This window comes from Megalobrama amblycephala, linkage group LG16 (genome assembly GCF_018812025.1).
Source record: "Megalobrama amblycephala isolate DHTTF-2021 linkage group LG16, ASM1881202v1, whole genome shotgun sequence".
NCBI classification, from domain to species: domain Eukaryota; kingdom Metazoa; phylum Chordata; class Actinopteri; order Cypriniformes; family Xenocyprididae; genus Megalobrama; species Megalobrama amblycephala.
The window spans coordinates 29771184-29797296 of record NC_063059.1 but is presented as its reverse complement, the minus strand read 5'-3'; the positions used below and the strand labels follow the sequence as shown (position 1 = coordinate 29797296).

The 26113-nt window shown below is 35.5% G+C and overlaps 1 protein-coding gene across 16 annotated transcripts in view; it reads right to left on the bottom strand.

The window, feature by feature from the left end:
* Window positions 1-301: 301 nt before the first annotated feature.
* Window positions 302-26113, bottom strand: part of phldb1b (pleckstrin homology-like domain, family B, member 1b) — a 96708-nt gene continuing 70896 nt past the window's right edge. For 9 of the 16 annotated variants that reach the window (XM_048159697.1, XM_048159700.1, XM_048159695.1 and 6 more), the window contains 15 exons: window positions 25928-26038; window positions 24492-24581; window positions 23996-24100; window positions 22478-22603; window positions 20401-20559; window positions 20054-20197; window positions 14924-15040; window positions 14633-14735; window positions 12674-12959; window positions 8682-8772; window positions 8451-8597; window positions 5278-5497; window positions 4500-4585; window positions 4260-4289; window positions 302-1563 (listed from right to left, as the gene is read on the bottom strand). In XM_048159697.1, coding sequence (XP_048015654.1) covers window positions 1423-1563; window positions 4260-4289; window positions 4500-4585; window positions 5278-5497; window positions 8451-8597; window positions 8682-8772; window positions 12674-12959; window positions 14633-14735; window positions 14924-15040; window positions 20054-20197; window positions 20401-20559; window positions 22478-22603; window positions 23996-24100; window positions 24492-24581; window positions 25928-26038 — 1956 coding nt within the window. In that variant the 3' untranslated portion in view covers window positions 302-1422. The remainder of the gene's footprint in view (window positions 1564-4259; window positions 4290-4499; window positions 4586-5277; window positions 5498-8450; window positions 8598-8681; window positions 8773-12673; window positions 12960-14632; window positions 14736-14923; window positions 15041-20053; window positions 20198-20400; window positions 20560-22477; window positions 22604-23995; window positions 24101-24491; window positions 24582-25927; window positions 26039-26113) is intronic. The other 7 variants (XM_048159709.1, XM_048159698.1, XM_048159703.1 and 4 more) reach the window with 6 other exon arrangements.

The following is a 26113-nucleotide window of genomic DNA, read 5'->3' as shown; positions in this document are numbered from 1 at the left end:
ACGCTGTTTACGGTTCAGTATTGGCCGACGCTGTTCACGCGAGCAGCATGACGCATGCATGTGTTGCTGACGCAGGAACCGGCCAATAATGAGTCGGCATTCTGACATAAAACCTGGAAGCTCTGAACGTAAACAGCGTAAGAGAATAAGAAAGAAGAGAGGATATTGTTGAATAAAGTCATTATTTTTGTTTTGTTTTTGTGCACAAAAAGTATTCTCGTCGCTTCATAACATTAAGGTTGAACCACTGCAGTCACGTGGACTATTTTAACGATGTGTTTATTACCTTTCTGGACCTTTCTATATCTCACAGATTTCATCAAAAATATCTTAATTTGTGTTCCGAAGATGAACAAAGGTCTTACGGGTGTGGAACGACATGAGGGTGAGTAATTAATGACATTTTTGGGTGAACTGACCCTTTAAGCCTGTGATTCCAGCAATTTTTCACTAGTGTAACAGTTCAAACACTAAGAGTGACAAATATGGGTCAATATCAAGGCACTGCATAACTTGCATGATTATGACGTTGTTTCTTTTTCTCCTGTTTGTGGCAATTATTCCAAACTCTCATAGGCTGGCAGTGATAGGAAATGGCTGCCTCCCTTGGGAGTCAAATCACAAGATCAAGTTGTCAGGACTTGGCAAATAGACTCTACAGTTGTACATGGTGTGTGTGAATGCGGTTGTGGTTCTGTATCTAAAAGAATAAGCTGGGAACACAGTGGGATACAGTTGGACAGGAGTCACTGATGTCCCTCTACAATAAATATAGACTCCTGAGCTGGTAGGTGAGCTTTGGTGGATTAAGTCTTTGTTTCTGTGATACTGGATCTTTAAATGTGAATAGTATACTCTTGTAAATTTAATTTAAAACATCACGTACTGCAGCATTCTCTCAAAATACTCTCTCGCCGTTTCGCGTCGGTCAATCAATCCCATCGAATTTTTAGCGCGATGCTATTCCAGAATGGCTTGATGTCATTTGGCATTTTTCCCATTATGTTTGAAAAGACAAATCGTGGGACAAACGTTACAAATGAAAGTCTATTACATGTTTCTGCACATCCAGACAAGATAAACTGCAACTGAAAAATATCTCTGACGGCAAAAAGGCATTTTCGTAGATGGCGAGTGAGCCACCACCTGCAGGTTTGGTTCACCGGGTCTTTCCGTCTTCTAGAGCTCCCTTTTTCAATCCAGGCAGACGTGGAAAACCTCTGGTGGATATCTGTCTGTGCGGCTGAGTGAATATACAACATCTTCAGGAAACACGAGAAGAAGAAGAAGAAAAAAAAAAAGGAAGTAACAAAATAAAGTTTTTCCTCTCGTTGGGAATAACAGGTCTGGGTCATTTAAAGTCTCCCTGCCGATCGTTTTCCGTTTTGACGCGTGGGTCAGCAAGCAGCGGTGGTTTTCATCTCAGTTCATGAACTGCGTGTAGCCCTCGGCTCCTGTCACTATCACATCCATCCAGATCCTCATGGCCTCTGCCGAGGGGGCCACCATGTAATACAGTCTGTCGTGCGTCTTCACGCAGAAGGTCAGGGAGGGGTTGGGGCTCTGCATTCAAAAAGACACAATCAGATCAGTGAGAAAGCCACGTATGGAGCGCATCGTTCATTCGGTTAAGGCGTGAATTATCTGCTGTTTATCCATTAGGGACGTCAAATTGACTTTAATTAAAATTCAATTATTTAATCATGCAAAGTGCATGTGGAAGACTCCAAATACTACATGCACTATTGTAACTGCAATTAAAACTAGTACACACATTAATATAATAATAATATAATCTGTTAATTAAATAAACATAAGAAACATGCTGTTATTTATTCATTTATATTTAGTCCAATTTAATAAAAATTTTCAAGCTTTAATAATAATAATAATGTGTATGAATAATGCAGATAAAATTTTGTTGTGTGGATCAGATCATATAATATATAGTTTTATTTATATTTATACTTTATAATACATATATTTAATAACTACAATCAAAATGATTATAACATTTTAAAAAATCAATTTAATTAAATGAGTAAACAAATGTACTGATATTTAAAGTATCAGTATTTTCATCTTAATAAATATATTTTAATGCAATTATATTTAGTATGAATGCAAATTATATAATTTAATATTTCTGAATAATATAGTAATATATATATATATATATATATATATATATATATATAATTTCATATTTCACATTTGATTTTGAACTTAAGTTTATGTTTATTGTAATAAAACTGAAATTGTCTGTCAAATTTTTTAGCTTCATGTTATCGGCATTCAATAATTCACCTCACAAACTCACAAAAGCATGTTTATCCTCACTGGACGCGAACCTGTGTTTATTGTAGTCTTGGTTGTATTTTCTTTTACATTATTTTGCCCATGATTTCAGAGAATGAGGCTGTGTCATATTCATGTTGGCATATTTAGCTGTTTTTTAACAAGTGACAGATCACCAAAATGCTGCAGTGTTTGATTGGACACACTGCCTTTGATCTATTTTTTAAATGTCGATAGCTTGTTTAATTTATTTTATAGCTTATCATCACGTTGTATTTTAACACACTATTATGGCATTTGTGCTCTTGATTGTTTTGGGCCTGTTTTATAAGCCAAAGCTGCATCTATGTCTACATCACATGATACGTGTTTAAGCCCCGGGTGATTACTGATCTCTCTTGAGCTAAAATGGATTAATCGAATGTCATAACACTTAATTAATAATCATTGATTAAGCATTAGCATCTCTAATTTCAATACATCTGCATAAGTAGAGTAGGAGGTGCTTGTTAAAAATGATAATTAGTTCTCACCAAAACACTCATTATTAAAGAGCTTTTCAGACAATATAAAAATCATTCAATAGGCAACAAATCTAATCAAATGACAAAGGGATTCTTGTTTCCACCATGGAATAATAAGATAACTGCACCTTTTTATCTCAAAATTCTTTTTCAACAAAGACTTTTTTCCTTGCAACTGCAAGTTTATATCACATAATTCAGACTTTATATCTTACAGTTGCGATTTGAACTTAGATTTTTTTAGTTATAAACTCGAAAGTGAGAATTGTGAGATAAAAGGTTGCAATTACTTTTTTATTTGCATGTTTATATCTTACAATTCAGACTTTTTTTCTCGCAATTACAAGTTTATATCTCAATTCTGACTTTATAACTCACAATTGCAAGTCAGATTTGTGAGTTATAAACTTGCAATTGCAAGAAAAGTCAGAATTGTGAAATAAAAGTTTGCAATTACTTTTTTATTTGCGTGTTTATATCTTACAATTCAGATTTTTTTCTCAATTACAAGCTTATATCTCACAATTCGGACTTTATAACTCACAATTGCGAGTCAGATTTGTGAGTTATAAACTTGCAATTGCAAGGAAAAATCTGATTTGCGCAATTGCAAGAAAAATGTCAGAACTCTGAAATAAAAGGTCGGAATTACTTTTTCATTTGCGTGTTTATATCTTACGATTCCCCCCAAAATTTCTCAATTACAAGTTTATATTTCACAATTTGGACTTTAGAACTCGTAACTGAGATTTGCGAATTATAAACTTGCAATTGCGAGGAAAAAGTCAGAATTGTGAGATATAAACTCGCAATTGGGATAAAAAACTCAGAAATATGAGTTTTTGTAACTCAAAATTCTGAGATATAAACTCACAGTTCTAAGAAAAATCAGAATAGTGAGCTATAAACTCAGAACCACGAGAAAAAAAGTTAAAATTCTGAGAACAGAATTGTTAAATAAAAAGTTTCAATTATTATTATTATTTTTTTATTCTGTGGCAGAAACAAGCTTCCATAGTTTCTGAAACTGACAAGGAGTGAATTATGTTATGGCTTCCAGTTAATGCCGGTTAACATTATACAACGTGAAGCTGACGGTGTACAATATACCACACAACTGCTTCTGTGGGGCTATTACGTTATATACACACTTAGCATCTCATCACAGGTGGGAGTAGTAGAGAAACACTTAAGGGAAATGCACAGGTTGTAAATTACATTCTCTCATCCTCAGTAACTATGCAAAAAAACAAATATGCACTTTAAAAATTGGCCTCAGTTAAAGTGCAAATAGTCCAGTTATTCAAAACAATACAACACGAGGTATGCTAATTAGTCACAAGGGAGTAAGTGTGTGAAAAATGCAAGAATTAGAGCAATTTCTCCTTTGAGCAAACATGCAGGATAGGGCGATAGTGGTGGAGAAGTGATACGTACGTTTGTCAAATTCAGATTGAAAAATCCTTTCTGTGAAAACAGTCGGCAAAGCAAAAGAATGAAGAAAAAGAGGGGTGGGGGATATTGACAGCAGAGTTACAGCATAAGAGACAAAAGAGAAGAAAGAAGCTAACAGAAAAAGATCAAATGAAATGGTGCAACAGGAGTGCAGAGCAGAAAAACAGCGGGAGATGCGAGCTGTGCTTATACGAGGGTCTCGTATCCGATAGGGGGCCGTACCTTTGTGGCACTGCGCAGGTGATCGTAGTAAACCTCCTCAATAGCCTGGAAGTAGATGACGCCCTTCAATTTGCTCTCGTGTTTATCTGCGAACAGGAGAAAAAGAGATGTCATGCTGCGAAAAATGGTTCCCTTAATGAGAATTTTATTGCAATATTTCTGTTTAAAGTGTGTTTTTAATATCAAAACAAGACAAATGAACTCCAAAAGCAAAAGCGAATAAGATATGTTCTGCGAAAACAAGCATTTCCAAGTATTTTTACTGGAAAACAAGACAAAACTACTGATTAACACAATGTTTTGCACAGCGAAGGTTTCAAAAGCAAATAAGCCCCCACTCCCCTGGAGAATAATGATCTGGTAAGCACCGATGTGACCTTGTTACTGCAGTGCAACCCCTTCATTTTCAGTCCGCGCAAAAATAAAGAGCGAGAGCTCACGCTTTCCCGAGCGCCACGGCTGGATGATGAGCACGATTTCCTCAGCATTGCGGCAGATTTCATCACCATCAGATAGCAAGCGGACGGGCTTCTGGTTATTTGTATGCCCCTAGCTAACCCGAGGCTATCGGAAATCATGGCAGCCACTGTGAGCTTAAGAATTACTAATTATCCGTATCCCCCCACTGCTGGATTCACCCACAATCCACTCTTTGTTCTGCCCTCGTTTCTTTCCCCAACCTCAGGGGGGACGAAAGCGTAACGACACGTTTGCGGAGCGGCATTAGCATAGTGCACAGTAAGGAGGATGTTGGAAGGCGACGCTGCGGTACACATACCGGCGTAGTAGGAAAATGTCCTTTTAAGGCGATCAAAGACGAACCAGCGCTTCCTCCAGGATTTGATCTTCCCTCCCATCTTGACAAGATAGCCCTTGCACATCTTTTCGGTGAGAATCACGTGGTAGCACGTGTCCACGCTGTGACCTGAGGACTCGATGTGGGAACGGAGGTCAAACTCCTCTTTGCGAATGGGCAGGTATCGTGTCATCGGACGGGCCTGGGAATCAACACACATTTTTGTTATGATGATTAATGACATGATGTGGTTTTCAGTTCATTTCTTCAAAAATGCTTCAAAAAATGCAGTTCATACATTCAGTAATTTAAAAACACCTCTTTTATGAGGAGCACATTTTTAATATCTGAATTAAGATTCTTTCTGATATTTTTTGGTGTGGCATAAGGTCAAAAACTGTCCTAAAATCATATATATATATATAAAAAACGTAGTTTGGCATAATCATTTATTATTACTCCTCAGAGTTATATATATATACACAGTCAAAAGTTTGGAAACATTACTATTTTTAATGTTTTTGAACAGTCTCTTATGCTCATTAAGGCTGTATTTATTTCATAATAAATACAGAATAAACAATAATATTGTGAAATATTATTACAATTTAAAATTATGGTTTTCTATTTTAATATACTTCAAAATATAATTTATTTCTGTGATGCAAAGCTGAATTTTCAGCGTCATTACTCCAGTCTTCAGTGTCACATGATCCTTCAGAAATCATTCTAATATGCTGATTTATTATCAATGTTGGAAACAGTTGTGCTGCTTAATATTATTTTATAGCCTGTGATACTTTTTCAGGATTCTTTGATGAATAAAAAGTAAAAAAATATCAGCATTTATTTAAAATAGAAATCTTTTGTAACAATATACACTACCGTTCAACAGTTTGGGGTCAGTAATTTTTTTTCTTTCTTTTTTTTTTTTGAAAGAAATTAAAACTTTTATTCGGCATGGATGTGTTAAATTTATAAAAAGTGATAGTAAATAATTATATTGTTAGAAAAGATTTATATTTTGAATAAATGCTGTTATTTTTAACCTTTTATTCATCAATGAATCCTGAAAAAAGTATCACAGGTTCCAAAAACATATTAAGCAACACAACTGTTTTCGACATTGATAATAATTGAGTGTCAAATCAGCATATTAGAATGATTTCTGAAGGATCATGTGACACAGTAATGATGCTGAAAATTCAGCTTTGCATCACAGAAATAAATTATATTTTAAAGTATATTAAAATAGAAAACCACAATTTTAAATTGTAATAATATTTCACAATATTATTGTTTTTTCTGTATTTATTATGAAATAAATGCATCCTTAATGAGCATAAGAGACTTTGTTCAAAAACATTAAAAATAGTAATGTTTCCAAACATTTGACTGGTAGTGTACATGGTACAACCAACATGCAGGAACAAAAAAACAAACAAAACAGACCCTCATAGTGACTGCGTGTCAAGGTCAATATCAGATAAATTATATTATCTTTTGGACTATATGTAAACATATTTATATAATAGTTTAATGGCTTAGTTAAAATTTTTTTTAGTTAAATACCTTATTCAGGGCAATACTAAATAAAAAAACAAAAAACAATTTTTATGATCCCTCTTATTTTGCTAAAATTACCATAATTTAGCAGATTCTGCAACTGCACAGTGTATGTACATTTATGATAGCAACTGTATTTATAATATTTTGGTCACACTTTCGATTAGGTTCCATTTCTCACTATGATAACTAAACAGATAACTTTGTTTTTATTAATTCTCATAAATCATGTTTTTTATTGTGCATTCCAAGTAATATCAATCAAACTGCAGTTGGGTCGTTTTAAGTAATAATAACTAAAGAAATAGAGGTAACTTACAAAATTTAAGTTCATTGAAAAAAAGCGTTTTTTTGGTGCAACCAAACCAAGTAATTGCTTTGTAATTGTATTTAAAACACACTCAAACACACACACACACACACTCACAGATGCACACATGCATGCACGCACACATACTGTACACACACTCACACAAAAACGCAAAAGAACAAACAAGGGTTCAGACGTGTAATGTAAGTCGTGTATGGTGTACAAGGACTAGCAGGAGTCGAAATTATAAATCCTCGATCACTTTTAGTCAGCTTTAACGAAACTCCCCTCAGCTAGCGCGTCTTTTCGCAGTGACTAGCAGTCTTGTCACCTGACCTGAATACTGCACGCTGATTCGCTAAAACAGACTTATCGGGTTGTGTACACCAGTGGTTCCCAACCACGTTCCTGGAGGCCCCCCAACAGTGCACATTTTGCATGTCTCCTTTGTCTGACATACCCATTTCAGGTCTTGGAGTTGCTATAATGAGCTGATGACCTGAATCAGGTGTGTTTAATTGAGGAAACATGCAAAATGTGCAGTGCTGGAACGTGGTTGGGAACCACTGGTGTACACAAACAACAAGGGTGCTTGTCGGTTTCTGCTATGAAACATGAACTCACGATGCCTTGACAGTATTTAGTATTTAGGGTTCAGAACGTGCTATATGTGGAGAATAACGCACGGCAGTCAGTTTTTTTTTTTAAAACGTGGCATTTATCGGTTTTTGCAAATGAACTCTTAACTATGACTTTTGCCTCAAACTCCTAATTACAGCTCATTAATTGTTAGTAAAATAGTTAAGTTTAGGTATTGGGTAGAATTAAGGGATGTAGAATATGGCCATGCAGAATAAGGCATTAATATGTGCTATAACTAAAATAATAACTAATAAACAACCAATATCTATCTATATAACTAGTAAATAGTGAGAATTATACCTTAAGGTAATGTGTTAACAATATTTTTTATATAAAAGGTTTAAATTAAATTACTAATGAAAATGATTAATTAAATTTAATCAATTAAATTACTAATTAAATTAAAAACGAATGACTACTATGTGTGCACCCTCATGTAAAGTGTACGAAATGTTTTATTTTACTTGATGGTTACACTACATGGCATTAAATTTAATCTTTCCTTGCAAATGGTATAAATGTTTTTCAAAATCATATGAAATACAAAGAATCTCTAAAAACTCTAACCACTAATTCATTAACAGTACAAAATGAATCCATTAAATCGACAGTACTAGTACTCTCGGCATCTCCTCACCTGAGAGAAGTTTTTGGCCCTCATCTTCACCTCCTTCTCTATCAGCTGCTGTCTGTGTACGGTCTCCTCCTGCAGTCTCTTCTCCGCCTCCTCCCTTCTTCTTCTCTCTTCCTCTAGCATGAGTTTACGGGTCTGAGTCTCTCGTTCCTGCGGGCCAAAAGAGGGCAGCGGTTATTATACGTGACTGAGAGTCAAGAAAGATGAATATTGTGACTGTATGCTACGACTCACTCTGGACTCAATGAGTCGAGCTTTCTCCAGTTGTGCCTCCTTCAACATCTTCTCCATCTCTTCGATCTTCAGTGCATCCATACCACTGGCACTGTGAAACACACAAAACTTCAGTCAAAGTCTCCATCAACTATATCGAGGGGGGAATTCACTATGCAGTGTTTGAACCAAGACAGCCAGACATTTAAATACTAGTTGCGCAACCGTTCAGCGAATTCACCCCTCGGTCATCTCTTTGGTGAATGATGGAATTGAGACCAGTAGCACCGAGACCGGCGGATTACGAAACATTTCGTCATATATGAAAATACAGCTGGATCGAACATACAGTACAAGCATGAAAATCTGCCTTGAAACATTAAGTGAAGCACATGTGGACTATAAATACAGAAAAAGAAAATGTGTAGTGGATTACTCTAGAGAAGAAGCCCAGACTAGCTTGAAGCTTTAGAAAGACAAGAGTAAACAAACAGCTTGAGAACATTTCAAGTAAACAAATACTCTCCAGAGAGAGAAATAGCTGAAGGCCGTCTGTTTACAAAGCCGTTGTGCCCCGGTCCGGCTCCACCGATCCGCCGCTTCACTGTACTTTACAGGCTTTTGTTTACAACATCTTCACACATTTCCCATGATAAAGCTTGTAACTAAAGACAACATGTCAGTGTCAAACTGGGTTGTGGGCCATTCACAAATGAATTGAGAATGCCTTTGAAATTCAATTCCTGAAAGTACACTTAAAAAATAATGACATCAAAATAATTCATATACCGACTATGAATGTAGTTTTTAAATAATACACCACCGTTGGAAAGTTTGGGGTCAGTAAGTTTTTTTTTTTTTTTTTTTTTTTTTATATATATTTTGCCACTCAGTCTGGCCAGAACACGCCAGACTGAGTGGCAAAATATCCTGCGACATGACTAGATATAATGGGGGAACCTGCAGAAACGGGAGTAAATTAAAGGCAGTTGGACTTGACAGTGTTCCTTACAACTCACCAAAGAAGCAGTGAATCATGAACACTGACATGTGGCCAGGAATCAGGTTTTCTGACATTTATATATATACCTGATTTCAATGCTAGGGAAATACGTAAAGCAAAGCCTGTGAACGCTTTATCTGCTAGACAACACTATAAATACAATATAGGTAGATATAAGTGATAATCCCGATTTAGATCATTGTTATATGTATCATCCAGCCCTAAAACTTGTTAAAGCACCAAGTCATTATAGACATAACATTATGACTTTCTGTGAAGCTGCTTGGAAACGATGTGTACTGTGAACAGCTATACAAATAAATATATAATCTATCTATCTATCTATCTATCTATCTATCTATCTATCTATCTATCTATCTATCTATCTATCTATCTATCTATCTATCTATCTATCTATCTATCTATCTATCTATCTATCATCTAAACTTTCTTTGTCCCACTTTGTAGAACACAAGGCTCACCATAATGGATGTTTTTTTTTAATAAATGCTGACAAAAACAATTTAAGATGGTAAATATTTAATTGATTTTATATCAATATTTTAATTTACTTAAAACGGTAACTGCAAATCCACATTCGCTGCCTGAAGTCCAGTTGTTTCTGTGAATTGCAGCAATCCATTTGCTTCTCTTTTCTGTAGCTTTCAGCAGTCTGTAAAAGATAGCTCCGATTTCTTGTTGAATCTATTTGTACAGTCGATCGCACAGCTCTTTCCCATTTTAGATGCGTTTTGTGTTATTTGCAGAATTCACACTGAATACCAACACTTCCGCTTAGTCTTTTTGCCACTCAGTGCAAATTATTTTCATGATTTCTCACATTTTTTCTTTTGTCAAATCAACTTTAATAATTAATGTGGTTCAGATAACATAATATTTTGAGTTTCTGTTGATTAAACCAATAGCCTTCATTAACTAAAATTTTTAATTTCAATGAACTCAAAATTTTAAGGCAACCAGGTAACTTACTTTTTTTTTTAAGTTAAATCAACAATTCTTTTGCACAGTGTCAGTGTAACTGCAGTGACTTCTGTTTTAAATAAATGCTGATTAAATATTAAAATAGAAAAGTTAGTTTAAATTGCAATAATATTTCACAATATTACTGTTTTTACTGTATTTTTATCAAATAAATGCTGCCTTGGTGAGCAGAAGAGAATCTTTTGAATAGTAGATTACATTTAATTTTTCAGTATGAATTTCTCATATATGTTACAGAACACACATTATATTAGGTAATTCCAGAAGAATATGACATAATAATTAATATTAATGTTAATAATCAATAAATGAGCTTTGTATTTCAATTTTCCATACAAGCATATACATGAATTACATTATATTTAATAAATTAATACATTTTTATTTTATGAACCCTGAAGCACTTCGTCACCAACATTTCACAGAATGCTCTCATTTACCCTAAAGTCTTCGAAATGGAGACAAACAACATAAAGCAGACTTTCCTTATTAATTATGCATTTTTTAGTGTGTAGAAGAAAATCTGTTATGTGACCGTACTGAATTTTTTTGAATAACAATTAAGTGCATTCATTTTCCTGTCATTCCACATCAAATTGCTTTCTAACATCCTCTGCGGCATGACCAATTCCATTCAAATCACACTCATGAACTGAATTCTGAATTTCGCTCAGCCTTGGTGTCACGTGTCGGTGTTTGCACCTTATTAATTGTTGGTTTTGCAACCAATTAAACCCATATTTCCTTATTATTGACTAATATGTTATTTATAAATTTCAGGTTCATATGAAAATGTAGCAGGACATGTTATTGCCATACTTGTATGTACAAGTACAATGGATTACACTTATATGCAGAGAGGGGGCTGATGAAGAGCAGAGACAAAAAAAAAAAAAAGGGAGTACATTTATGACAGGAGGGTTGATAAGCAAACAGTAAAACCTCAGGCATGTGTTTATGGAAGACTCTTTTCAGTTGTTAACATTTTTGCAAGCCCAATTAGTCCTATGTGTTCTCTGACTGTCCCTGTTAAACGGAAGCCGACAAGACGACCGTTTCCACGCAGCTCCGTTTAACCCAGCAACAACCTACAAGCTTAAAGATGTATCTTCACAGAGTCCGTTTAACCCAGAAACAACCTAATCTGTAGCCTCAGGCATCAAAGTCGTTCATTTGTTCTTTCCTTTTCGTAGGAAAGTGGGCGGGATGAAGCACGGTCGCTGCATTCTGATTCCCAGCTTCTACACACAATGAGTGTTTACATCCATGTGAATTTATCGAAAATATACATTAATATTACATATATAAATATACATGTAATATTACATACATTTTTAATAATATATGCAACTGTTTGGGCTCATGAAGATTTTTTTTATTTGAAAGAAATATTAATATTTAAAATATTAAAATAGAAAACAGCTATTTTAAATTGTAATAATATTTTACAATATGATTGTTTTAACTATTTTTGAACAAATAAATACAGCCTTTATGAGCATAAGAGACTTCTTTCAAAAACATTTTAAAAATCTCACTGATCCCAAATTTGTGCACAGTAGTGTACATTATATTTTTATATAAGTTATAATATTTTTTTAAGATTTATATATTATTTTTATTTAAAATAATATAATTTGTCATAATCAAAGCCCTCACAATTACTGATAAAAGCAATGTTTAAAATGATGACCTTGCTTTACATATTAAAAATAAAAATGTAATAATTTAAAAAAATAATTAAACTGATTTTAAATGAGCTTTAATAATAAAATAAAATAAAATAAAATAAATAAAATAAAATAAAAATGCCAATAAATATGACTCATATACACTCCCTGTGATTTGGAGTCTCAATTTGGAGCATACTCACTAAAAGTCATTAAGCAGATGGTTGATAATTTAGCCTGGGACAGGCATGCGGAGAAAAACCACGGGGCCGCCCCTAATTCCTGTCACAGAGCCATTGGCTAAGTGTTCTGAGAAAGTGATTTAGGAAATGTCGAACCTGGACATGTTGTCGGGAGAGCAGGCAGAGTTGTTTCCAGTGGAGATGCTTGTGTCCATGCTGTCTGAGCTCTCCAGGCTGAGGGTGTCATACGGTTGTTCCCCAGAAGAGGGCGCTGTGTGGTGCAGGATGGAGTGGTGCATGACTGGCGCGGAGGTTGACGAAAAGGGATTGTTGAGTTGAGTTTGAGAGCCATGGAGCGCCTCCCACTGGCACTGAGCCTCTACTGCAGCCTTCTGCTTCAGTTCGGCCAAACGCCTCCGCTGCTCCTCAATAACCTGCTGACCTGATGTAGATAAATCACATACATGAAAGTCAGATCCACAGACTGGATATGCACTGAACTATGTGAGCAAAACTGAGCAAACTAAGCATTTATAGGTCAAAGATAACTGCCAAACCCTACTGCATAGTGACTACATAGTGCTTTGAAACCCAAGTGACTGCACATCCATTTAGGATGGCACAGTTTGCCCACAATTATTGCTCCACTATGCCTCACACATACACATATAAAATATGCAACGTATGTGTGCTGAATAAACAGCCCAAGCAGTACCTCTGATTGAAGATCCCTTTGTGCACTACCAGTCAAAAGTTTCAACTTATCTACTCATTTTTTATTACATTTTAGAATACTGAAGTCATAAAACTAAGAAATATTAAAAAAAAAAAAATAAATCAATAATTGTCATCAAAATATAATCATTTTTTAACAAATAAAATTAAATTAAATTACACGCATAGTAAAATTAAATTTATATAATTAAAATAATATTTAAAATAATATTTATGCTCCCTATTATTTGGGAATTATGTAGTAACCACAACATTTTTTAAATAATGAAAAAAAAAAAAAAAAAAAACCTAATTAAACTGATCTTATATTTGGGATAAAATAAAATAAAATAAAATAATGGGAATTATGTAGTAACTGCAAAAAAAAATTAAAAAAAAAATTAAAATTAAAGAATTAAAAAATGCATAAATAAAAAATAAAATAAAATAAAATAATCCCTGTGATATGGGAATTATGGAGTAACTGCAAAAAAAGTAAAAAAAAAAAAAAATAAATAAAATGAAAGAATTAAAAAAATGCATTAATAAAAAATAAAATAAAATAATCAGTGAGATATGGGAATTATGTAGTAACTGCAAAAAAAAAAAGTTTAAAAAAAATAAAGAATTAAAAAATGCATTAAAATAATAAAAAAAATGTTGTCTTCATAAGTAGAAATGAGATTAGGTTCAATGTATATTTGCATAAAAAGTCATTTCAAGCATTTAAGCATAAATCATAAGGTTTTGAGATCATTACAAACAAATTCAGTCAACTTTTGATTGGCAGCGCAGCTTTCAATAGTGCATGAAACCATTTATCTATAAATTTTTTTATAGATTATCACTGATATCATCATTCAATCCATGCACGGTTAATCCCATACATATATCTAAAGAATGCCATCAGTGGAAAAAAAGAACATTGGGTGTAAAAGAACATTTGGACACTGTCAAGCCCGTTCCAGTGGGGGGGGGAAGAAGTGCACAAAATGTTTAGTTAAAATTGAGGATGATGATTATGATGAAGGGCAGTCCAATGCTACTCAGAGCTCGCTCTACCTGTGGGACTGTCCGTACTGGAGGAGGACACAAACATGGAGGGCAAGAATTCTGTTTGAGGGCAAGGGACAACAAAGGATGATTGATGGTCAAAAGTTAAAACTAACGAAGAGAACAAAAGAAGAGATGGAGAAACTGGCCTCCCATGGACACTATGAATATGAGAAATAAAATCATGGTGGAAATGAGAAAGCATGTAGGTTTGGAACAACATGAAGTTGAGTAAATACTGACATTTTCGTTTGAGACATTCCTTGAAGTTTGATGGCTCATCAGATGTTTATGTTGATTTTACAACCATCTGTAACATGTCAGCTGTCAAGCTGCTGTTCTCATTACCTTTCTGCTGAAGAGCCAGCTGCCTCTTGGTCTCGATGTCCTGCAGGGTGGCTGCCAGGTTGCGTGGGAGACTCCCGGTGCTGTTGGCTACCATCAGAGGACTCTGGGTAAACAAAACAAACAATTATTTCCACTAGCATATTTAACAATAAGGAGGGGGCTAAATGACCACATTAAATGATGCAAGACATTCTGATAACAGGGGAGTAAATGCACTATTTACTCTGGCAAGGGTGTAACGGAGAGAATTTACCCTGGCAAGAGGCTAACAGAGTCAATGCCATATTTTACCCTGGCAGGAGTGTTGCGTCCCAGTGTAGCCGTAGTGTATGTGGGGGACAGACCGGCGCTGATTTTCGGTCTCAGTGACGATTGGCTGGAATCACTGTCCAGTCGAGAGCGGTACACCTGTAGGCCAGAAAGACTTGATGTGAGTTGAAGTGCTGCTTTATCATGTTACTAAACAGAATAAAAGGTGTAAAATTCAGTCTTCTTTTACTCATTGCAAACGACTTTTTGTACTGTGATAACAAAATTTCTTGTGCCTTGATTTTAACAAAGACTAAGAGGACAAATTCTGTTGACTCTACTGATCAAATTTGGGGTAAGATTTTTTTTTTTTTTTTTTTTTTTTTTAAAAGAAATGAATACTTTTATTCAGGAAATATGCATTCAATTGATCAAAAGTGAGAGTCAAGACATTTATAGTGTTATAAAAGATTTCCAATTCAAATAAATGCTGTTTTTACAGTTGCATCACAGTTTCCACAAAAATATTAAGCAGCACAACTGCACAGTAAAACCCCCAGAGTTAAATCAACTCTGCTTAGAGTACATATGGTCCCTCTCTAAATAGTGTTAAAGTAACACTGAAGCAGAGTTAAAGTTAATGAGATAATTAAACAATTAATAAGGCTGTGACTGAAGTCAGTTGTAGTTCTTGTGTTTCTCTTTTCTTCAGTGATTCTGCTTGTTAACAGCAGGTGTTCATCACTAATGCACAATCATTACTTAATTAATTGTATAATTATCTCATTAACTTTAACTCTGCTTCAGTGTTATTTTAACACTATTTAGAGAGGGACCATATGTACTCTGAGCAGAGTTGATTTAACTCTGGAGATTTTGCTGTGTGTTATCATTGATAAGAAACAGAGATGTTTCTTGAGCATCAAATCAGCATCTTAGAATGATTTCTGAAGGATCATGTGACACTGAAGACTGGAGTAATGATGCTGAAAATTCAGCTTTACCATCACAGGAATGAATTAAATCATTAAAATACAAAACAGTTATTTTAAATTATAATATTTAACATTATATTTCACAATATTCATATTTTCACTGTATTTTGGATCAAATAAATCCAGCTTTGGTAAGCGTAAGAGACTTCTTTCAAAAACATTAAAACATTTTAACAGTAGTGTATATAGCTTAACACGCTTCACTGCACAATCAACTAACAAACATGCATGACCAGTAAAAAGTTTGTTTGAAGGGACATTTTACTGAAAAATTTTATTTCTCTCATCATTCATTCACTCATTTTCATATCTTTCAAATCCTGGGGTGCGTTTCCAGTACAACGACATAACTTGCTGCTTAACCACAATGGTACGATGTATTGTTGAAGAAATTAAATATCTTATTACGGCTGTTTCCCGAAATCGTACTAACTTCATCGCACATTCGTCCTTTAAACGGCATTGATTCAACAATATAATTAATGATGCTGCGCAGGTGGTTGAGTACTAACGTCTGCTAATTAATCAGTTCATGATCAAATTAATGTCACATTATTGCTGTAAATAGTGAACATGGCATATGAAGGCTGCTTCACTATTTTTGTACTTCATTGTTTTGCTTTATTTCCAGAACAATAGCAAGTTCCCTCTAGGTTTCCCCACATGTGCACTCTCCAAAAATGCCACTTTTCTTAACAAACTAAAAGATGTAGAATGGAATTAGTATATATTTGGAATGCAAGATAGAATATATTGCATGTTAGGGTGCTTATTTTGCTTAAGAGCATGATCTTTTTAAGTTAACGTCATACTAACAAGAAACTATGCTTCTAACCACAGGTTGAGAGCTGTAGTTCCAACCACACAACTTTGTGATGCAGTTTGCGAATGTTCATTGGAACTATGGTTTCGGGAAACACTGAATCGTTGAAGTATGCTGGAACTTGCAACCATAATTGGCTAACGATGCTTTAGGCAACGCACCCCAGAATTATGTTTTTTTCATGATGCACAAAAAGAGTTATTAAGCAGAATGTCCAAGCTGCTCTTTTCCATACAATTAAAAGTAAATGGTAATCACGTCTGTCAGATTTTAAAAGCATAATGACTTAAAATTCAGTTTGTTCCTTAAAGTTATTATATAGTGCAAGACCATTATTATCCTTTTTGAACCTTGAACACTCTCAATTGCAATGGAAGAGAGCAGCTTAGACATTCTGCTCAACTTCTCCTTTTGTGTTCCACTGAAGAAATTTTCAGGTTTAAAACAACATGAGGGTTAGTAAAAGAGTAAATAAAGACAGAATCTTAATTTTCAGGTGAACTATTCCTTTAACAAAAGACCTTTTTCTTTTATAGATGGTTCTTGACACTAGGGTCCCCAATCCTGTTCCTGGAGATTTACCATCCAGCAGAGTTTAGATCCAATCCTGATCCAACACACCTGTCTATAATTATAAGTGCTCTTGAACAAATCCACTTGAAGGCAAGCCTGCAACCTTAGGTCTTGTCCACACTAATATGTTTTCATTTGAAAACTCATTTTTTTCTCTCTGTTTTTGCCTACCGTTCACACTAAGACAGCGTTTTTGTCAAGGAAAACAGACCTTTTTGAAAACACTCTCCAAAGTGGATAAATCTGAAAACGCAGTTTTCGTGCTGTAGCGTGGATGGTGAAAATGGAGGTATTTGAAAACGATGCAAATATTGTACCTATAGAAATCTATAGTTGCTATTTACATTAAAGGTGCCCAAGAATGCTTTTTCACAAGATGTAATATAAGTCTAAGGTGTCCCCTGAATGTGTCTGTGAAGTTTCAGCTCAAAATACCCCATAGATTTTTTTAAATTAATTTTTTTAACTGCCTATTTTGGGGCATCATTAACTATGCACTGATTTTTTCAGCGCGCCGCCCCTTTAATTCACGCGCTCCCTGCCACACAAGCTCTCGATTATATTACAGCACATTTACAAAGTTCACACAGCTAATATAACCCTCAAATGGATCTTTACAAGATGTTCGTCATGCATGCATGCTTCGAATTATGTGAGTAAAGTATTTAAATTGTTTACATTTGATTCTCTATGAGTTTGAGGTGCTCTGTGGCTAACGGCTAATGCTACACTGTTGGAGAGATTTATAAAGAATGAAGTTGTGTTTATGAATTATACAGACTGCAAGTGTTTAAAAATGAAAATAGCGATGGCTCTTGTCTCCGTGAATTCAGTAAGAAATGATGGTAACTTTAACCACATTTAACAGTACATTAGCAACATGCTAACGAAACATTTAGAAAGACAATTTACAAATGTCACTAAAAATATCATGTTATCATGAATCATGTCAGTTATTATTGCTCCATCTGCCATTTTCGCTGTTGTTCTTGCTTGCTTACCTAGTCTGTTGATTCACCTGTGCAGATCCAGACGTTACTGGCTACCCTTGTCTAATGCTTTCATAATGTTGGGAACATGGGCTGGCATATGCAAATATTGCGTAACAGTCGGTGTTATGTTGAGATCCGCGTGTTTTCCGGAAGTCTTTTAAACAAATGAGATTTACATAAGCTGGAGTTTGAAACTCAATGTATGTCTTTTCCATGTACTGAACTCTTGTTATTCAACTATGCCGAGGTAAATTCAAATTTTGAATCTAGGGCACCTTTAACAGTACTGCTCAAGATAAATGCTCCTTTGTAGAATCTTTGTATTATATTCCTGCAAAGATGACAGAATTTACTCACATTTTCTGTCCTGTGTCGCAAAATATGATGACAGCTGCGTTTTAAAGCTGATTTTAAGCGCGACCTGGACTTAACAGTACAGTAAGTGATGCAATGTTATGCTAATAAAATGATTCTGCCAGAAGAGAACTGAACATGAGAACTTTATTACATCTGTTCTCTCTGCATCATCTCGTGAGCTTTTAGTATGTTTTACGCATGCGCAGTAAGGTGATTTAAGCGCTTTCAGACGTTTCAGTGTGGATGAGCAACTTTTGGAAAAACGCTTGAAAATGCTAGCTGTGGATGAGGAGTGTTTTTAAATGAAAACTCAGTTTTCAAATGTCTCCGAATTTATGTAGACACAGCCTTTGCCGAAAAAAGCGTAATGCCTGCTAATGCTGTGGTATGCAGGGAAGGAGACAAGAGGGTGTTTTTTTTTTTAATGGATATCAATGGAGGAGAGGCTTCACTATGCTGAATAATCCGCTTTTGTGAGGAAACAGCTTATCATTTAATGAATGCACAGCCCATTGGCTAATCTTCAACATGTTTGCTCTTAAACAGTTTACACACACAAAAAATGCTGTTTTATAAGAGAAGTCACGGACTATTGCGCAACAGGTATGATTCAGTTTACGCCACTTTTCATTTATTTCTATGGTATCCGCAAACAGTGATTGACTGTCGCACAACTCTGAACGAAATTCAATTCTGTCAAGGCTGTTTATTTATTTGTTTATTTGGATCCCCATTAGTCACTACCTAGATAATGTGATCGGTTATCAAGGCACATGTGATCCAAGTTAGCTGTTAAATAGTGTAGCCAAGTCCACAGTTTTCCCACAGAATTGGGCTACTTTAACACTTTTGCCAAGAGTTGTTTTTCATGTTCGCGGGTTCCCTGGAATGCGAATTTTACTAGGGGAACCCTGACAAAAATGCAAATTTTACCCCCAGAAAGCTATTTTTACCAGGGGATCCACCCTAAAAACGTGATTAGGCTAGTTTTGGGGTAGTTTTGAGTAGCAATTGGGCGGGTTTTGTTGTGAAAACCTAGCAACCCTGCCGTTAAGCTTTCTCCAATGGTAGAGCCACAGACACTCGTATCGTCCAATAATAAATCCATCTCTGTTATAAGTGCCCCTGAAGATCTTAATTAGCTGGTTCAGCTTTGTTTGATCAGGGATAGAGCTGAACTTTGCAGGAAGGTACAGTAGATATCCAGGAACAGGATTGGGAACCCCTGCAATAGTACAACAACAGAAGATGGCAGAAAACCTTATGATGATCAGCCAAAAGCCAAAAACAAACAAAATTACACGACACTCACAAAAAAAAAAAACACCCCCAAAAAACCTTACTTAGACACATAGTGAGGCCTATGAAGATGAAGTATGAAAATGTGGAAGAGCAGAAGAAGGTGAAAGACAGCTGAGCTTTTGGCTGTTACCTGCACAGGCTTGCGTGATGAGAAAGCTTTAGCCGGGAGGGGAGGAGGGCAGAGCTGGTTTGTTTCTCCAGCTGCCATTACCTCCTGGTACCAGCGATCTAAATCTAGAGCCGGCATCTGAGGCCTGCCCCAATCCGACTGACGCTTAACACACGCAGCACATCCATTAGTACAGAGAGCATGAGCAGGAGAGAGAAAGGTGGGACGGTGGAATGCCAGAGAGAGAAAGAGAAGAGTGTTAATGAGCAACTGAATGATTTGTTCAATGGCAGAATGACACAGATAGTTGGCGATACCCAGCCCTAACAAGGAATCAAACGAGAGAGAACAGAGGAGAAGAGACACACCTCAAAGGAGAGAGAGAGGGAGGAGCCATGAGGGGAGGGGAGGCAGGAGAAGGCGGAGTCTGCTAGAGAAGTCTGAAGTAATTGGATTGGTGAGGTAGGGGAAGACTCCACCTTCGGCATCCCATAGATCTGGTTTAATTGGCCGACAGTCACATACTCCTGACATCCAGGAGCGACACACGGACACAGGCAGGGGGGAAAAACAGCAAGTAGCATAGCAGGAAAGAGAAGACAACGTGTTATGGAGACTGTAAAGAAGGGTATTTTTTCTACAAAGTCTTAAAGTTAGTAACTAGAACACATAATTGACTGTAAAAAAGATATTCAGTTACCAATTTTTGCAACACATAAACATCATCCTTTATACTGTGTCCTAACCAGGAGCAATGTGCTAAATTTACAGAGGTAGGTAGTTTGTCCACAGTGAAAGTGAAAACACTTGATGTTTGATATACAGTTATGTGGAGTGAGATTTCAATCAATGAGATTTCACTATGGGCAGAACTATCTAACAATGTCATAGAAAGCGAATGAATGACAAAATGCAGCTGGTCAGGACAAAACCTAACATGTAAATGTGATGATGACATGGGGCAACTTTTCGAGGCAATGTTGCTTGGGAACTTTCCCATTGAGAATGGGCAACAAATTTCTATCTAGATACTTTATACTGAAATTTGTTGCTAATTTTCAATGGGAAAGCGCCCAAGCAACATCGCTCTGCAACATTGCTCAAAAAGTTGGCCCGTGTATCATCACCCTAAGAGATTGCTTTATTGCAACAAGCCTAGAGATTGATCAGATATTAGGTCGTTCTATAAAACAGGTGCCATTTTTGTCCCTTTATCTATTTGTTTTCTTTTTTGATCTGTCCCACATCTGTTACAACTTGTACATTTTAATTAAAACAACATACAGTATATGAAAAAAAAAAAAAGAATTCTAGATTTATTATTTATATGCATCTATATATCTACCTTGTAGTTTAATGAACTTCATGGCTGTCAAATTAAACTAAAACTATGAACTATTAGCATAAACCATTTTTTTTTCTGAAAGCATAATTATATCCAAACTAGTGTTATTCTAGTATTATTTATATCCACCATAGTTTTTAATAACTACACTATTATATTTTTCATTTTAATTGTTGTTAATTTTTTGGTAATTCTGTTATGCGATTTTGTCATTTTCATTAGTTTTTTAGGTTGAATTTATTTTTATTTTAGTTTTCATTTGAGTTTAGTTTGTAATTATATGTCTAGTTAATAATTTTAGTGCTTCAACAAACTTATTTCTGTTAGTTGCCAAGTCAACATTTCTAATTTTCATTGAGTTATATATGTATATTTTAATTTATTTCAGTTTTATTTCAATAAACAAAAATGTTTTTTAATAGTTTTCGTTTTTAGTTAAAAATAATCTGAATTTATATTATATTAAAAAAAAATTATATTCACCATTTTCAAATAAAAACTGAAAACGTTTTATGAGTTTTGGACATTCATTTACACAACAACAGTATTTTGGGGGCCTGAAAATACAAACTTTTGAAAACGGGTTTCAAAGTGCACTCTTTTCAAAACGAAACCGTGAAAACATTGACGGCATGCACATACACATACCTATTAAGTGTTTAGTTAATAGGCATGTGCGATTGGAGCGAGTGCTCTGTAAAAGAATGCGTATGTGTGCAGGCGCTTAGTCTTTCTTTACAAAGTGACATCGCCAACTACTGGCCTGGCAGCACAATACAGCGTTTTAAGTTGTTTTCACAGATCCGTGTGAACAGGGATCGTTTTGACAGCGTTGTCATCTATACAAAGAAAAAATGTTTTCGTTTTTTTTTTTTACATTGTTGTCATGTAAACATACCCTAAGATGGCGTAGTGTAATTTTTTAACTCTTAAACACATTATCTGTCAGAATGTTTATGATAAATTATCCTTTCAAACTGGAAAAGGCACCTGATTCATAGCATGACCCTATTATAATGCCTGGCGATGGTCATGTATATGATGTATAGCTAAAGGTATGAAGAAAGAGAGAAGCAGAAAGAAGAGAGCAGCTATGATACCTCACGGGGGGCAGTTACAGCTGGGTCAAGGGCAAGCGAGAGGCCATGTGAGGAAGCGTTGGTGAGCTGGATGTCATGGCAATCACTCCCATACATCTTATAAACATCCGACATCTTCAAGTACTCCTGAGACACGTTAACAGCCAACCCATTCACGCAGGACAGAAGTTCAGCCGTCAGTTTACTCACATCCAAACCCCATAAGAGCAGTTCTGTCATATTCATATTCATACACCTACAGTGACAGGAATGCCTAGCTCGACCAACGATGACATAACTCTATATAACTCTTACAAATTCATTTCAAGTAGGACAACTACAGTCAAATTAATTTTGAAAAAGTAGCTACTCTGCAAACTCTTAAAGGTCCCGTTTTTCGTGTTTTTTTGAAGCTTTGATTGTGTTTATAGTGTGCAATATAACATGTGTTCATGTTTCGCGTGTAAAAAAACACAGTATTTTTCACATAATTTACTTATCTGTATACCGCTGTTTCCACTGTCATAAAAAGGGGCTGATGACTTCCTTGTTCTATGAAGTCCATCCTTCAGAAATACATAACGAGTTCTGATTGTGCCAGCGGTTCCTGTGTTGTGATTCGACAGCAGCTTAGCGAACCTTGCCCGGAAAGGTCACGCCTCTTACCGTAACGTGGAGATGCATACGCTCAGTGTTATTGTAAACACGTCTTTAATTTTACCCTATCAATTTGAGCCGGAATCAGACCCGGTGATTGGACTGCGGGATGAAAATAACAGCGTTTCGACGACATGGCGACAAACACACTCTACAAACGCAACTCTTGTGTATTCCTGTGGGCGGAGGTTAGTCAAAAAACTGTTTAAGTGACGTCATTAAAGAAGGAAGTAGAGGGATGTAGTCCAAACTGGCCGTTCGATGTAGGCGACTTCTGTTAAATAAAATATCTCTCTTGGCATTGAACTTTGAGCTTTAAAATTTTACAGATTTTATTTATACTCTAACAACAACATTACACACTAACTAAAGTTTGAAACATGGGATCATGAAGAACGGGACCTTTAACAAACAGTAGCTAACTACACTTAGAAATATCTACTTAGTTTTATAAGTATCAAATGATATACACTACCATTTGTATTTTTTTTAATAGAAATTAATACATTCTGCAAGGATACATTAAACTGGACAAAAGTGACAGTAAAGGCTTTTACAATATTACAAAAGATTTCTATTACAAATAAATGCTGTTCTTTTGAACTTTCTGTTCATCAAAGAATCCTATAAAAAAATGTATCCTGGTTTCTACAAAAATATAATTTTATTCAACACTGATATAAGTTCAATTAACCCCATCCAAATCTTCCGAAGAAGTGTAATTTGCCTTTGGAAAGCCTCCAAACTTGAGATCCCAAGTGCTCTCAGTAACGTAACACAAATTGAGATATTTTGTGCTGCCATGTTCTCAGAGCACGTATTAGTCAATATTGGCAGTTTTAGAAGCTCCAGGCTGCATGCACTAACAGTTAGTTCAGTTACCTCCTGAGGCATGATGGGATATGAGTGGAATGAGGAAGCATGAAAAGGGGAGGAGTAGGGCTGGTCACCGTCTAACAGGTCAGCCTCGCTGATGTGAAGCACATCCTAGGCGGAGGTTTATAAGTCAAACAATATCCTGAGTCTAAAAGATTTCATTTCCTGTTTTGCTAACCCAATTATTACGGTTGCACATGAGATGCATACTGTATGCTATCAGGAACATATGGCTAAAAAGCTAAACCTTATAGCTTTCCTAACCCAAGAAAGCCAAACTACAAAGTTCACAAAGGTGAATTGCAAAATGTCTTGCAAAGAATCATACTAAGGGACCACATCAACCATTTTAGAGTCACAAAAGATCATACACACAAAAACCTCAGTAACATTTTGAAGATATGTTAACCAACAAATTAATTATTATTTCATGCAGAGAAGCAGGTATTTCAGTAGTTATTCTTGTAGCCTAGCTCATCAAGCATATTACAATTCTTCTTACCTCCTTTATAGTATTGGAGCTTTTGGGGAACGGCTTTCCACCAGTTAGGCTCTGGTATCTTCTCTCCAGACTGGCCAGCCTTTCTTTTTCCTGAAACACGGATTCCAAGTCAATCAGTTAAAAAGGTATCATGGTTTCCAAAAATAGACTGTTCAACACTGATAATAATAAATGTTTCTTGAGCAGCAAATCAGCATATTATGATTTCAGAAGGATCATGTGACACTGAAGACTGGAGTAATGATGCTGAAATGAGTCTTACAAACACGCACATTGTGCAGCCGTACAAAAAAGACCGATAGTCAAGGTCAAGAATTTTTTTAAATAATACATACAATTTCGGTTTGTTTTTCACCAAACCCTATCGTATACCCCCAGAACACTTGGACTATATGGCACGTGTCGTATGGGATCATTCTGTGATACTTTTGCCTCTTTTTAAAAAAAGCTTGATTCTGATCTCTATTCACTGCCATAATATGGACGAGCGCAAGCAGGACATTTTTTAAAAATTCTCCTTTTGTGGTTCATAAAAGAAAGAAGGGCACCCGGCATTAGAACAACACCAGGGTGAGTAAATGATGACTTAAAGGATTAGTTTACTTTCATATTAAAATTTCCAGTCGAAAAGAAATTAAGGTTTTTGATGAAAACATTCCAGGATTTTTCTCCATATAATGGACTTCAATGGACCCCAAATGGCTGAAGGTCAAAATTACAGTTTCAGTGCAGCTTCAAAGCGTTCTACACGATCCCAGACGAGGAATAAGGGTCTTATCTAGAGAAACCATCACTCATTTTCTAAAAAAAAATGTAAAAACTATATACGTTTTAACCATAAATGCTCATCTTGAACTAGCTCTCTTCTTCTTCTTCTCTATTAGAATTACAGCAGTGTAGACACTGCTAAGTGTATTACTGCCCTCCACAGGTCAAAGTTTGAACTAAATTGTCATATACAATATGCTAGTGTAAATATATTAGTTAGTTCAAACTTTGACCTGTGGAGGGCAGTAATACACTTAGCAGTGTCTACACTGCAGGAATTCAAATAGAGAGAAGAAGAAGAGAGCTAGTTCAAGATGAGCATTTATGATTAAAATGTATAAAATTTTTATTTTTAGAAAATGAGTGATGGTTTCTCTAGATAAAACCCTTATTTTTCATCTGGGATCGTGTAGAATGCTTTGAAGCTGCACTGAAACTGTAATTTTGACCTTCAACCATTTGGGGTCCATTGAAGTCCACTATAAGGAGAAAAATCCTGGAATGTTTTCATCAAAAACCTTAATTTCTTTCCGAAGAAAGAAAGACATGAACATCTTGGATGACATGGGGGTGAGTAAATTATCAGGAAATTTTAATTTGAAAGTGAACTAATCCTTTAATTTTAGGGTGAACTTTCCCTTTAATGATTTGGAAGTCATTTTCTGTACCTTCTGTAGCAGCTGGAAGGTGATGCTTCTGTCCTTGGCCAGCCTCTCATACTCCTGAGCAGCCTGCATTCCCAGCTGACTGGCCTGGCTTTCCAATGCTGCAACCTTGTCCTGGAAACAACAATTTAGACAAGAGTTTGAGGTGCTCTTGGTGGTTCCATGTTTTGTTATATGTGTGTATGCTAT